This window comes from Erpetoichthys calabaricus, chromosome 11, assembly GCF_900747795.2.
Source record: "Erpetoichthys calabaricus chromosome 11, fErpCal1.3, whole genome shotgun sequence".
In the NCBI taxonomy this organism is placed as follows: domain Eukaryota; kingdom Metazoa; phylum Chordata; class Cladistia; order Polypteriformes; family Polypteridae; genus Erpetoichthys; species Erpetoichthys calabaricus.
The window spans coordinates 101,172,505-101,186,649 of NC_041404.2; the positions used below are offsets into that span (position 1 = coordinate 101,172,505).

Consider the following 14,145-nt stretch of genomic DNA (forward strand, 5'->3'; position numbering starts at 1 on the left):
GCTACTTGCCATTCCTTATACTCTATAGATTTATATGTTTATTGCTTAGTCTGTAGATTTAGATAAGGAAATATTTAAACATTTGCAATTATAAGTTGATTTCTGACTGTATGAATTCCCTAGTTTAATGAATATGTGTTCCATCTATTCCTTTTACTTCCACAGTATACCCAGTGGATCTCTTTAAAACAATCTATTAAGAGGAGAACAATAAAGAAAATATTTATAAAAGGCTCTATTACATCATTTGTCTACAGGCTGGCCATTGTCCATCGACAGAGTGGTGGGGTCTTTCGGGTCAACTGTTGAGGATCCTGTCTGATTGTGCCAGTAGTGGAATTCCCAGTAAAATAGGGTTCTGTCAAATTATTTTAAAACAAGATATTACAACAACCAATTGGACCAACTTTATATTTTAATCAGAACGTTCTGGATGCTGGGCATACAACCAGACTCAAAATCCCTTTCCAAAGAGAAAGTTGTTATAAAAGGAATTTGACTAGATAAAGACATTGCTATGTACATTTGCACATAAATCAGTTAGAATTATATTGCTGTTGCATTCCTTAAGCTGCGAAGGGAGATCCTTTGAATAAACAATAACTCATCAAAGGGTTGAAACATCCTAATAGACAGTTTACTTACATCAAAGTGTTAAATTATATTATTGTCTTACATGAAACTTCTAAGGCCAAAGGGTGTTTATTGGATACACAGGTGGTTATTAGGAAAAAATTTTTTCTTTTTATATAAAAGTGTTAAATTATATTGTTTTGTTACCACATCAACACAGTAACCAAAAAGAATTACATAATGTTTCACCCCAAGTGAGGTGCTATTCTGTTAACCAATAATCGCTATTCTTCTAGAAATAAATACATTAAATACATAAAGGTTGCTTAAATCACCTGTTGCATGATGAATGAGGTCAGCCATAGAGGTTGGATTTGAAGAAAAATCAGGATTATAAGTACATTAGTGACTGCCTAACACAGGTGTCCCTTGACCTGCTAGTAAAAATCCCTAGCAGTTCAATTGTGAAGAGCAGCAGTCCTCAGTGCAGCTAGTTCAGCACTGATTTCAGTACTTGACTCTGCCGTAGAATTGGCCACCATCTGTAGTACCTATGTAAGTTCATTAATATAATGCCCATAATGTGGAGATGTTACAACTGGAAGAAAGATGCCAAACACTTGAAGCCTCTTTAAAACTGGTTGATTTGTTGGATGTTGCACCTTTGGAGTAGTCCTGGTAAAACATTGTCTTCTGTAACAAAGGTGCTGTGGGTTCTGTACCAATTAATCATAAATGATAAATTTGGGTAACCAGGGATAAGCATGTTGTACATAGACAAAACATAGATGAAGCCGTCGATTTTGCCTGTGCAAGGCTTAGAATCAAGTTGTCTAAAATCAAGTCAGAAAAACTGTATTGGGTTTACATCATTTGTAGGGTCTTATATTGTCACTGTTTGACAAAACCGATTTATAGGACTTTATAGATTTATAGAAGTGAAGTGATGTAAATTATGCTATAACACATCACTCATATCACAAATGAACAATACCAGATCTGCATCATGGTCAGGAAATGGATAGAAAGTGGAGAGTTTTGTTTCTCTTTAAATATAACCTTATTCTTTTCTGTCAAAATCTTTGTTTCTTCTAAGGGTGAATTTTCTGTCCAGGAACGAAAAGTGACCATGTCAGAATTCTTGACTGCCCTCAAAAATGGATATGTTAAGGAGGTTTTTGGGTCTGGTACTGCATGTGTGGTGTGTCCTGTTGGAAGAATACTATATGAAGGAGAGGTTAGTTACATTTTTCCATTAGCTTGTTAACAAATATAAATTTCTTTATTTGTCCGAGTATAATTGTCTGAAATCTTTGACCTAATTTTCTTTTTGTTTCTTTCTATCTCCATTTCTTTTTTTCCTCCATCATCTTGTGTCTCTATATACTTCGTTACTGTACATGACTAGTCTGCACATTAAACCTTGTTTTTACCTACAGAACTATCATATTCCCACAATGGAGAATGGTCCAAAGCTTGCTAAAAGATTCTTGAAAGAACTAACTGACATACAGGTAACTTATCTTTATTCCATGTAGTCTTAAATATAGCCCTGCTTTTAAAAAAATATATTATTCACCGTGTTTAGTCTTGATAGGCAGTTCAGTCCGTTTTTATCTGCCTAATTTGGGCTTTCCTTGGTATTGTGGCATTGTCACAGGGCCAAAAAGCCCCACCCTGCATCAGAAAAAAAGAATACCACCAAAGTGTAAATTTCAATAGTATTGCAGTTTGAAAAATTTTATTCTTTAAAATATTTATAATTGTTAAACCAGAAAAGACTAGCAGAGTTACTTCTGGAAGTCTGGGCTGTGAATGTTAATGATGGGTAATGCTGTTGCATATCATAAATGGGCATATTAGAAAAGTTTTTATTACTGCAGACTAACTATCCATCCATTATCCAACCCGCATCATCCTAACACAGGGTCACGGGGGTCTGCTGGAGCCAATCCCAGCCAACACCGGGTGCAAGGCAGGAACAAATCCCCAGGCAGGGCACACCCACACACCAAGCACACACTAGGGACAATTTAGGATCGCCAGTGCACCTAACCTGCATGTCTTTGGACTGTGGGAGGAAACTGGAGCACCCGGAGGAAACCCACGCAGACACGGAGAGAACATGCAAACTCCACACAGGTTGGACCCGGGAAGCGAACCCAGGTATACTTACTATGAGGCAACAGCGCTTCCACTGCGCCACTGTGCCAGACTATTTAGGACAAAAAGACTGCCAATTCATTTTACCAATTTTTTTCAAAATAACATTGCTAATTCTTAATTTTTTCAAAATTAAATTAAGTCAGGTTTTGAAAGTACCTGAAATACCACTCACTACCACACTTCTTGGTAACTTACTTGGTAATTTCATGTGTCTCTGATACATTGTGAAGAACTACTTTTCGGAAGTAGGCAGAAAATTTGATTTTAACAAGTTGATAAAGTAGGAACTGGGATCCACTGTACTAATTTGCTTAATAAATTTACACATTCTATCATGTGACTTCTTAATCTTCAAAACTGTACAAGGTACTCCCGGTTAGGCCTCAATAGTGTTTTATATATGTTAAACATAACCTCCCTTGACTTGCACTCTACATTTAATGCTATATAACCCTCCATCCTCTTAGCATTATTAATGGCTTCTGTGCACTGCTGCAGGCAGTAACGAGTTCACTGTTTTTTCATGGGTCATTCTCATAGGGCAAGACATTTCAGACCTCTCCTTGTGTATTGAAATATGTATAACTTTTTACTTCCTATGTACAGATATAGATGAAAATACTGGTGCCTTTTCACTGTTAAAACAGAAATAATGATATTCTTTGAATTAAGTTTAAACAGACAAAAGTAATTGGCATCCATGATTCTTTATTCTATAGAGCAGACTTTGAATTTGATTTAGGACTTGGACAAAATGAAAATTACATAGTCAAAATTATTAGATCCCTAATAGTTTTTTTGGGTCAATATCTGTAACCAAGTGCTTTCTGTATCTTTTTCCAATCTTAACTAGCAATTTCGCCCACTCTTCTTGACCAAACTGTTTCAGTTTTCTTAGGTTTCTGACACTTGGCAATATGTTTCACTCCTGAGTGCTCTGATAGTTTTTTTTATTTCATTGTGCCCTACACAGATTTTGCACAGCAACGCCATAACATTAATGAGCTTCTTCCTTGTTTCACAATACTGATGATATTTTTATCTTTGTAAGCATCACTTTGTCTTCTGTGAATAAAGAGCTGCTATGATTTAGAAAAAAGCTCTAATTTACTTTCATCTGTCCAAAGAACATTCTACCAGAAGGACTCAGGTTTGTCAACATGGATTTTAGAAAACTCTATTCTACTCTAGTCTGACTTTCGGAATTGGAATGTTCCTGGGTCTTCTAACATGGAGCCCACTTTCATTCAGACAGTGACAGATGGTATGACTTGAAACTGTTGTACCCTGATTTTTTCTGTTCAGTTTGATGTTTTCTTTGGTTCTTTAGCCACCATTCAAACTATCTTTCTGTTCAGTCTAGGTTCAGTGTTCCTCTTGCAACCATGTCTACCGAGGCTGACTATGGAGCCATGGACCTTGTACTTCTTGATAATATTAGCTACCTTTGACACAAGAACATGAAACCCTTTGGAGATGGTCTTCTAGCATTTATCTAAATGAAATTTGGCTGTTACACTCTTCCTTTCCTCCTCAGACAACTCCCTTCTTTTCCTTCTGTATTCCATGCTCAGTATGATATACACAGTGACACAGCTCAGCAGAATGAATACTATGCTCCATTCAAATAAACAAAGTAACTGTAAGATTGAAGACACCAATGATGCTAATTGGAGTAATTTGTCTGCTTGAGATATCACTACAGTCCAGTTACGTATGTCTTTTAACTTCTTAGGGTTCCCAATATTTTTTTCATTAAACTTTCCTTTCATTTTTTTAAAATAATATGCTAAGTCCTAAGTCAAAAGCAAAGTTTCTTCTGTTTGAAATATTAAATAAAAACGTTGGATACCAATTACATTTGTCAGTTTTAACTTATTTCACTTAAAATTGTGATTCTGTTTTAAATAGTTGAAGGGTACCAATACTTTTGGTCATATCTGCAGTACATTTATTTACGTTAAATTTCATCCATCACAAATCTACCCATCACTGTATTTTGTCCCGGTCTCTCTGTGTAGATTTAGCTGATTCTAGATTATATAACATTCAGCCTTGTTTGGTCTCATCTGCAAACTTAATCAGCTTTTTATTCATATTCTTATCCAAATCGTTTATTAAGACCTGCAGCACCAGTACTGATCACTTAGGGAAACTCCTTTTAATATGACGTTGAACCCACTGCCAATTTTAGGTCTGTATTCTTAATACAGTAATCCCTCCTCCATCGCGGGGGTTGCGTTCCAGAGCCACCCGCGAAATAAGAAAATCCGCGAAGTAGAAACCATATGTTTATATGGTTATTTTTATATTGTCATGCTTGGGTCACAGATTTGCGCAGAAACACAGGTGGTTGTAGAGAGACAGGAACGTTATTCAAACACTGTAAACAAACATTTGTCTCTTTTTCAAAAGTTTAAACTGTGCTCCATGACAAGACAGAGATGACAGTTCTGTCTCACAATTAAAAGAATGCAAACATATCTCTTCAAAGGAGTGCGCGTCAGGAGCACTGAATGTCAGAAAGTGAGAGAAAACCAAACAAATCAATAGGGCTGTTTGGCTTTTAAGTATGCGAAGCACCGCCGGTACAAAGCTGTTGAAGGCGGCAGCTCACACCCCCTCCGTCAGGAGCAGGGAGAGAGAGAGAGAGAGACAGAGGAAAACAAACAGTGAAAAATCAATACGTGCCCTTTAAGCTTTTACGTATGCGAAGCACCGTGCAGCATGTCGCTTCAGGAAGCAGCTGCACACAGAAGGTAGCAACGTGAAGATAATCTTTCAGCATTTTTAGACGAGCGTCCGTAGCGTCTAGGTGTGCGAACAGTCCCCCTGCTCACACCCCCTACGTCAGGATCAGAGAAAGTCAGCGCAAGAGAGAGAGAGAGAGAGAGAAAGAAAAGTAAGTTGGGTAGCTTCTCAGCCATCTGCCAATAGCGTCCCTTGTATGAAATCAACTGAGCAAACCAACTGAGGAAGCATGTACCAGAAATTAAAAGACCCATTGTCCTCAGAAATCCGCGAACCAGCAAAAAATCCGCGATATATATTTAAATATGCTTACATATAAAATCCACGATAGAGTGAAGCCGTGAAAGGCGAAGCGCGATATAGCGAGGGATCACTGTACTTTCTATTCAAATCTAAATATCATTATTTAGAGGTGGCTCATTATCCAGCTGAAGAAGACATGTATTGAAATGCTGTTTTACATAAATGGCGACTCATTGGCCAGTTTTGTATATCTTTCATAAATAATACATAACCATCTATCTTATACTCATCCCCATCCCTCTAATTTGGCGAGGATTATTGCTGTATAAGCATAATTGGAGTACTGTAAATACATAATTCCAGCTCAATTGTCCATGTGTCAGGACAACAAATATATATATCATACTGTATGATTTCAAATCCACTTTGAGGGATGTATCTTGCTAGACTTACTCAGCTCTAACAGTTGTTTTTTAGTTTTGTGTCATATGGAACATTTTTGGCCAATTTTTTTTATTATTAAATTTTTTGGAAAAGAGTCAATTTTAAATATAACATTTTTATTTCATAATAGCATTTGGCTTATTACATGTGTGGCACCAATTTTGGGATTCTGTTGCTCCTAGTTGTGTCAAGGTGGCTTTGTTCACGTAAAAACCTCTTAACTATTGTGGTTAAGAAAATTTTACAATCCCTTTCACTTCAGTTCTGGTTAGTGCTGTTCTTGTTGATGTTAAAGTTTTATTTAACTTTTTATTATTGACCTTTTTTCTTACTTTGACCTTGATTTATTTTTGATCCCTTGTGTTCATATATTTGCACTGCTCATTTTGCTTATTGACAAGCAACCTCTCCCTGTCACACTCTAGGAAGTTTAACATCTTTGGCATTCTTTGATTTTTCACAGTGGCTAATTTGTTCCTTAAACAATGAAAGGATAAAATAAGTTTATGTTTTGTTATTACTGCACATTTGGAACAATGTGGCTTTTATTTCCAACAATGGACTAATCTATAAAAACAAAATCAGTGAAAAAACAGGAGATTCTGCACAGAAAAAAAACATGATTCTACAAAATCAAAAAAGTGTATTCATATACACAAAAAAATGTAAAATGTGAATTAATAACTATCCAGAAAATTAGCTAAAGTTATATTTATGGCTTGAAGTGAAAAACATAGAAAAGAATTGTTTTGCTTACAGCATGTTTAACAGTATGAGATTTAGCAGTGTTGTAAAAATATATACGTTAATTAGGCAGTCAAATACTGCCTGATAAAATGCAGCACTCACATGCAAGTTACTCACATGCAAGGTGAAGGAGAGATTAAAGGGGTAATTCAAATTTCAGATTTTGTTGCACAAAATTAAATGTCAAATTCACATTTTTTAAATGAAATTAAATGTCTTTGAAACAACTTAAAATTGTCAAAGCAGCTTATGGAATTTACCTGACTGACAAATTTTTGTCAGAAATGCACATTCTCAGAATAGCTAGAAACTACTTAAATAAAAACATCTTTATTTTGAGTATGACTTACTCCACAGATATTAGCAATAACAAGCAGCTTAATATATATTGTAACAAAAGGCGATATATATGCGCCTGACCTGACACAGACTCACACCAGAGGCACTTATAAAAGCCAAATAAACTTTTATTTTTCTTCACCTGGGGGGCACGTCTTCCCCCTGTCACACAGGCACTACACAGTCCCAAAGCAGACCACAATAAAACACGCACAGTATTTGCACCACCACTCCTCCCGGCAAACGTAGTCCTCCTCCTCCCGACTCAGGCTTCCAGAGTGGTGGCTGCTGGCCCCTTTTATGGTCCACCCGGAAGTGCTCCAGGTGCTTGATTGCCGAGTTCCGGCTGCACTTCTGGGTATGACGAAAACACTGCCCAGAAGGGCTCAGGAGTCCCAGCTGTAGCACCCCCTGGCAGCGCCTGTGGGACCCAACAGGGCTGCACCAAACTCCAGTTCCCATGGAGCCAATGCGGGAAACCGAGTCACCGCTCCAACCCAGGGGAGTTGCCATCTGGCGTCCAGGGAGAGGTATTGCAAAGTCCATGGCTGCTCCCCCTGAACATATACCAAAGGGGCGTCCAGGTTGGGGTCCGCCACATTGCCCCTCTCTCAGCTTCAACCTCTGCGGGACCAGAAGCAGGAAGGAATCTCCTGCCCCTTAGTCCGCTCAGCTGAGGGCACCTGGCGTCTCTGCCCCTTTGCAGCACAGCCCTCCCCTGCCTCTGAGCAGATGGGCTCACACTGCGCACTGTTAGGAGTCCCCGTCTTCCTTTTCCGGGTGGTCCTCTTGCTCTGGGGCGCACCGGCAGTCTGAGTCCCCTTATGGGAAGAAGAAAGACGCCGTGCCATCTGCGCCCCTTTAGACGCCTGCGAGACTGGTGCCAGCAGTCTGGTCAAGGCTGTTTGGCAGCAGATATCTATCAGCTGCCTCCCTGCACATTCCTCTGCCGCGCTATCAGTCATCACAGCTGCGTCTCTTGTTGGAGGTGGGGCTACTGTGCAAGCAGACCTGACCAATACCTCTGCCTTTTCACTCTGCCCTCCCCTTTCTTGTACAGCACAGGCGTCACTTACCTGTACCACCACATCACACAGGCTGGGGAATCCAGTGTCGTGCCGCTTCGGCCAGCCCAGAATTGTTCCTAACAGCATGCCGACCTTCTTCTCCTGCAGTAGCCCCAAGACCTGGAATAAGGTCTGTACGGGTTAGAGGACATCCTCCTGGTCCCGTACAACTGACAAGAAGTTAGTTTCGTTGGTCGGCAGTGGACTCGGACTTACCTTGTCGTTACACAAATTATTTTTCAAAGGGTCCCTGCCTTTTAACAGGTGGAGAGTCCCATCTGGGATGTCAGTGTAACAAAAGGCGATATATATGCGCCCGAGGGGGAGGTATTGCAAAGTCCATGGCTGCTCCACCTGAACATATACCGAAGGGGCATGGACCCGGCCGTCCTCCAACATATATATAGACAACAACAAGGTAAAACATTTTTAGAAACTCGAAGAAAATAGTTATATCGGCAAAAACTATATAAGATTTTATAGATAACATACCTGTGGAAGCATGGAGGTGTTTAGGAGAGATGGTAGTGGAGTTTTTAACCAGATTGTTTAAGGGAATCTTGGAAAGTGAGAGGATGCCTGAGGAATGGAGAAGAAGTGTATTGGTGCCGATATTTAAGAATAAGGGGGATGTGCAGGACTGTAGTAACTACAGGGGGATAAAATTGATGATCCACAGCATGAAGTTATGGGAAAAAGTAGTGGAAGCTAGGTTAAGAAGTGAGGTGATGATTAGTGAGCAGCAGTATGGTATCATGAACGACAGATGCGATGTTTGCTCTGAGGATGTTGATGGAGAACTATAGAGAAGGCCAGATGGAGTTGCATTGCGCCTTTGTGGACCTGGAGAAAGCATATGACAGGGTGACTCGAGAGGAGTTGTGGTATTGTATGAAGAAGTCGGGAGTGGCACAGAAGTACATAAGAGTTGTACAGGATATGTACGAGGGAAGTGTAACAGTGGTAAGGTCTATGGTAGGAGTGACGGATGCATTCAAGGTGGAAGTGGGATTACATCAGGGATCGGCTCTGAGCCCTTTCTTATTTGCAATGGTGATGGACAGGTTGACAGATGAGATTAAACAGGAGTCCCCGTGGACTATGATAGATAGATACATACATATATACATAGATGTAACCATGATCTCTAGTGATAGTAGGGAGCAGGTTTAGGAGACCCTGGAGTGGTGGAGATATGCTCTAGAGAGGAGAGGAATGAAGGTCAGTAGGAACAAGACAGAATACAGAGAGTGCAGGCAGGGTGGAATAGATGGAGAAGAGTGTCAGGAGTAATTTGTGACAAATGGGTATCAGCAAGAGTGAAAGGGAAGGTCTACAGGACGTTAGTGAGACCAGCTATGTTATATGGGTTGGAGACGGTGGCACTGACTGGAAAGCAGGAGACAGAGCTGGAGGTAGCAAAGTTAAAGATGCTAAGATTTGCACTGGGTGTGACGAGGATGGATAGGATTAGAAATGAGTACATTAGAGGGTCAGCTCATGTTGGATGGTTGGGAGACAAAGTCAGGGTGGCAAGATTGCGTTGGTTTGGACATGTGCAGAGGAGAGATGCTGGGTATATTGGGAAAAGGATGTTAAGGATAGAGCTGTCAGGGAAGAGGAAAAGAGGAAGGCCTAAGGGAAGGATTATGGAGGTGGTAAGAGAGGACATGCAGGTGATGGGTGTAACAGAACAAGATGCAGAGGACAGAAATATATGGAAGATGGTGATCTGCTGTGGCAACCTGTAATGGGAGCAGCCGAAAGAAGAAGAAGCACCACCTTTGCTGTTAGAGTCATTCAACTTCATGGATTACAGAAACAGCTGGAAGTTTTTTTTCCTCCACATATGGGGTGAGATGGTTCTCACTTCATAGTGCAGTAACAGTTGTTTACAGATCACTAAAAGCCCAGACAGATGTATTAGTAGGTATGGCTGCCAGCAACACTCACTACTCTGATAAACCCTAGACTCTTCTTACGACTGTCAGACACCTCAAGATTATGACACTTTATTATCTCCTAAAATAAAAACCACAGGTAAACTGGTATTCCCTACATAAAGCAGCTATTTTTGGAGAATCACACAAGATAACACATCCCATCAAAGTTACAAAACAAAAGAATATTCTTTAGATAATTTGCATAACTTCAAATATAAGAGAAATGAAGTGAGGGGTTAAATAAATTTGGATTCAGTTTAAATGTCAAAATGACCACTTTAACAGATGTTATATACAGTGTGACCCCGAAAGACACCTGTTTCCACTGTTCCAGTGCTACTGTTTTGGCTCACAGTTCTCCAGTTCGAATAAGAAAAAATAATTTCAGTGGTTACTGCTCCTTTACAAACTAATGGACTTCATTTTTTCCCACTCAAGTATAATCCGCTGGCTGCTAAAAGCACCATCATGAGTAGTTTGGAAAATATTGCAGTGACTTGGATTAAATGTATTGTAAGATGTCATAATGTGTTGCAGGTGACCATGAATTAATTAGTGATGCTTTTCTTGTATTCAGCTTCAATAGAGTAGCATCTAAATACAATTTTCTTTAGTTCCTTTTACTTTTTTCACCCTTAGATGTAGTGAAAAGCAAGAGTTTTGGATTCTTTTCAAGTGGCCATGGAAAAATCAATAGTTGTTGCTTGTTGGCTGTCTGTTTTTTTCCTCAGATTCTGCAGTATTCTTTATCAAAATAAACATTGACACACAGCACCATGTCATCGACTGTGGGTTATACAAGACTCCAGATGAAATGTTGGGATGCCAACTGGGCCACCCCATTTACTCAAAATAAAAAGCATGTCAAAATAACAGGTGCATTACGGAGCAATAAGGAACAAAAGCAATCTAAAAAAGCAGATAAATTGCTCTAAAGAGCAGGCTGAATTCAGGGTCAGAGCTCCATCAGGCAGGTGTCTCATCCTCCTGAGATTCCTTTTTCCAGGAGCACTCTGCTTTTATAGGTAATGGATCGGAAGGGCTAGAGTCACTTGCTGTTAATGGGCATCTTCTTGGAGCTGTTAGTAGAACAAGAGACATAAGAGTTAGCGATCGTGTCCCCTGGGGTTCTGGGGATAGTATTGCTTACCGCTGATGAGCCTGAAAAGAGACCCTCCAAAGAGCATGTGTGAGAACATATAAAATGTCTGCACAAACTCAGTGTTAATCAAATATCATGGCCTATTAACAAGGGCTGTACAATGTATTAAAATTTCACAGTGTCATTTCAAAACATCGCCGATATATAATACCATCACCTGTGAGAGGTTGGGGGTGTGCACTGGCAAGATGCTTGTGGATTATGAATAATTAGTTGCTCTACCCATGTATAACAGAAATCATCTACACTGGAGCAGTTGTGGGTGTTTAATTTATGGAATGCGTTCTAGAAAAAAAAAAATCATAACTTTTTTTCTGTCTCATTGTGAAGTTTGGTAAACACCACCTTGACATTCCATAGCACTATTGGAAAAATGTTTTGTTAACTGATTAAACTATTGTTATATCTTTCAAGAAGAAGATGCAGCAGTACCAATGGCGTAAAAAAAGGGCAATATCATCTGAATGATGAAGTACAGTGAAGGGGGCATAATGATTTGAGGCTGCATTTCTGCCTGGACAGCTTGCAATCATCGGGGGAAAATTAATTTACATGTTTGTAATATCTCTACAAAGCTTTTTTCAACTGATGTTAATTTGGATTGTATAGCGCTATCCTGTTAATGTGGCTCTTTCTACTCTGTACATAACTAAACATAAAATAATCCACAAATCTGTACATTAATAGAACTATTTTGCAAATAGTTACCAAAAAAATAGATTTTTTTTTTTTTTTTTTTTTTTTTTTAAATATTTAATGATCATGAATGTCTACTTGCATCCTTTGTGACTGCACACTCTGTAAGGGTTTAGCCAAGTTGATACCAGACACTACTAGTTAACAATAATATATCAGTACAGTAGTGTTAATTAGTTTACCCTCCCTATTTAATTTTACATTTTAGTTTTTAATACAAAATTAAATTAGATGCATACATGTATACTTAACATCTCAAGTTGAAAAAGAAAATGTGCAAAAATGTGTAAATCAAAAACTTTAAAGAAAAATATTGTTTTTTTCCCCAATACAATTGTTTTGCCAGCTGTCCTAACCTGAACATTTCTAACTTTACTTTTTTTCTTTTTGCATTTTGCTTTCCTCCACCACACAGTATGGACGTACACATAGTGAATGGACGCATCTTGTCATCTGACTGCCTTCTTTGAATGACCCAGTTACCATTTGGACCTTTTCTTCATCAACTTAATGATTAATGCTTGTTTTTAGTTCTTCCTAGATTTTATTAATAGTACATCTACTTTGTGTGCAAGTGTTTTCAAGAAGTTTGTGCAGATAGTGTTAATATGTAGACAATGATTTCTTTGTTCAACTTTCAGTTATATGGTTTCCTAATATACATGTTCCATATAAATACATATACATATGTATGTACTGTACATATTTTTGTGACTGTTGTGAAAAGTCAATTAATTTAGTTCTATGTTTCCCATATCAGCAGTCTAGTAAGAATGGCTTGTTTAAAAAAAAACACAACTAAAGACATCCTGCAACACTGGCATAATTGTGTATTTAATGTTTGAACTAATTAATTCCCTCTTGCTGTGAACAAATAAGCAAGATTTTTTTAACTGTGAAGCACCTTTTTTAACTATGGTTGTCTTTTTACACCAGTGATATGTATTTTTGCTGCTGTATAGTCCGATTTTGATGCCTTCTCTTTCATTTTTGTGTTGTTGCTGCAATGGATATAAACATAATGCATGGATTACATGCATTGGTGGAGTAACTGTTACTATGCAAATCAACATAAGTATAAATTGCAATATAAAATCATTCATCTTTTCAGTGTAAAGGTGATTTTTTTCAGTGCAACAGTATTTTGATTTCTTTTAAAATAAGGTCAAGCATATTGTAGGTGAGGTTGAATAAAAAGTACTATGAGTGCATCCAGTCAGTCCTAGTTGTCTTTGTTACAAGGAAGAAAAAAAAAATTTCAATCATTTGCCATTTTGAAAAAATATCCTTTGAACAATGTTCTGTTAATAAAAAAATAAACTTATTTTCTTCTGTCCATTTCAATTGATAGAACAATAAATAATAAGTAAATACATCCTACCTTGTTGACTGTTGGTATTTTCCTAAAATTACTGGATTGTATATTAAAGAAAATGACCAAATATTCCATCTTTTATTTTGATTCTTTGGATTCTGGGCATTTGTGATCTAATAAAGACAACTATAGATTGTTATAAATTTGAATGTGTGTAATTGATTCATTGTTTGAGACTAAGAGTTATTTTCCTGAAATTTACAGCAGAACAAAGAAGTAAAAAAAAAAATATTAGGTAATATATTGTATGCTCAAATATACCTCTAGATTTGCATGATATAATTCCAAGCAAAAAATCTAATTCTTGGTGGTACTTCTAGATCACACAAACAGAATTACAAGAACAAGAGTAAATTAAAAAATCATATCTAGCTATGGACTTTTCCAGCATTGTATATTAATGTGTGAATATTTCTATGGAACAGTTTTTTTCGAACAGTTTACAATGTCAATTGTGGCAGATTTTCTTGGTTTTCAAGACAAATTTGAACAATAATATTAACAAGAAATACTAATCCCCTGAAAGAACTATACATTTACGGTGATATTTGTCCTGTAATATCAAGATTATGGACAGTGTTATATTTTATCTGACTCATATAAGAAAGAAATTAATATTAAATGTTCACAGTAGTAAAA

The 14,145-nt window shown here is 37.9% G+C and overlaps 1 protein-coding gene across 1 annotated transcript in view; it reads left to right on the plus strand.

The window, feature by feature from the left end:
• Positions 1 to 13,655, plus strand: part of bcat2 (branched chain amino-acid transaminase 2, mitochondrial) — a 322,343-nt gene extending 308,688 nt beyond the window's left edge. Inside the window, exons 9-11 of the mRNA XM_028813656.2 lie at positions 1,670 to 1,810; positions 2,013 to 2,087; positions 12,547 to 13,655. Coding sequence (XP_028669489.1) covers positions 1,670 to 1,810; positions 2,013 to 2,087; positions 12,547 to 12,588 — 258 coding nt within the window. The 3' untranslated portion in view covers positions 12,589 to 13,655. The remainder of the gene's footprint in view (positions 1 to 1,669; positions 1,811 to 2,012; positions 2,088 to 12,546) is intronic.
• The last annotated feature ends 490 nt before the right edge of the window (positions 13,656 to 14,145 follow it).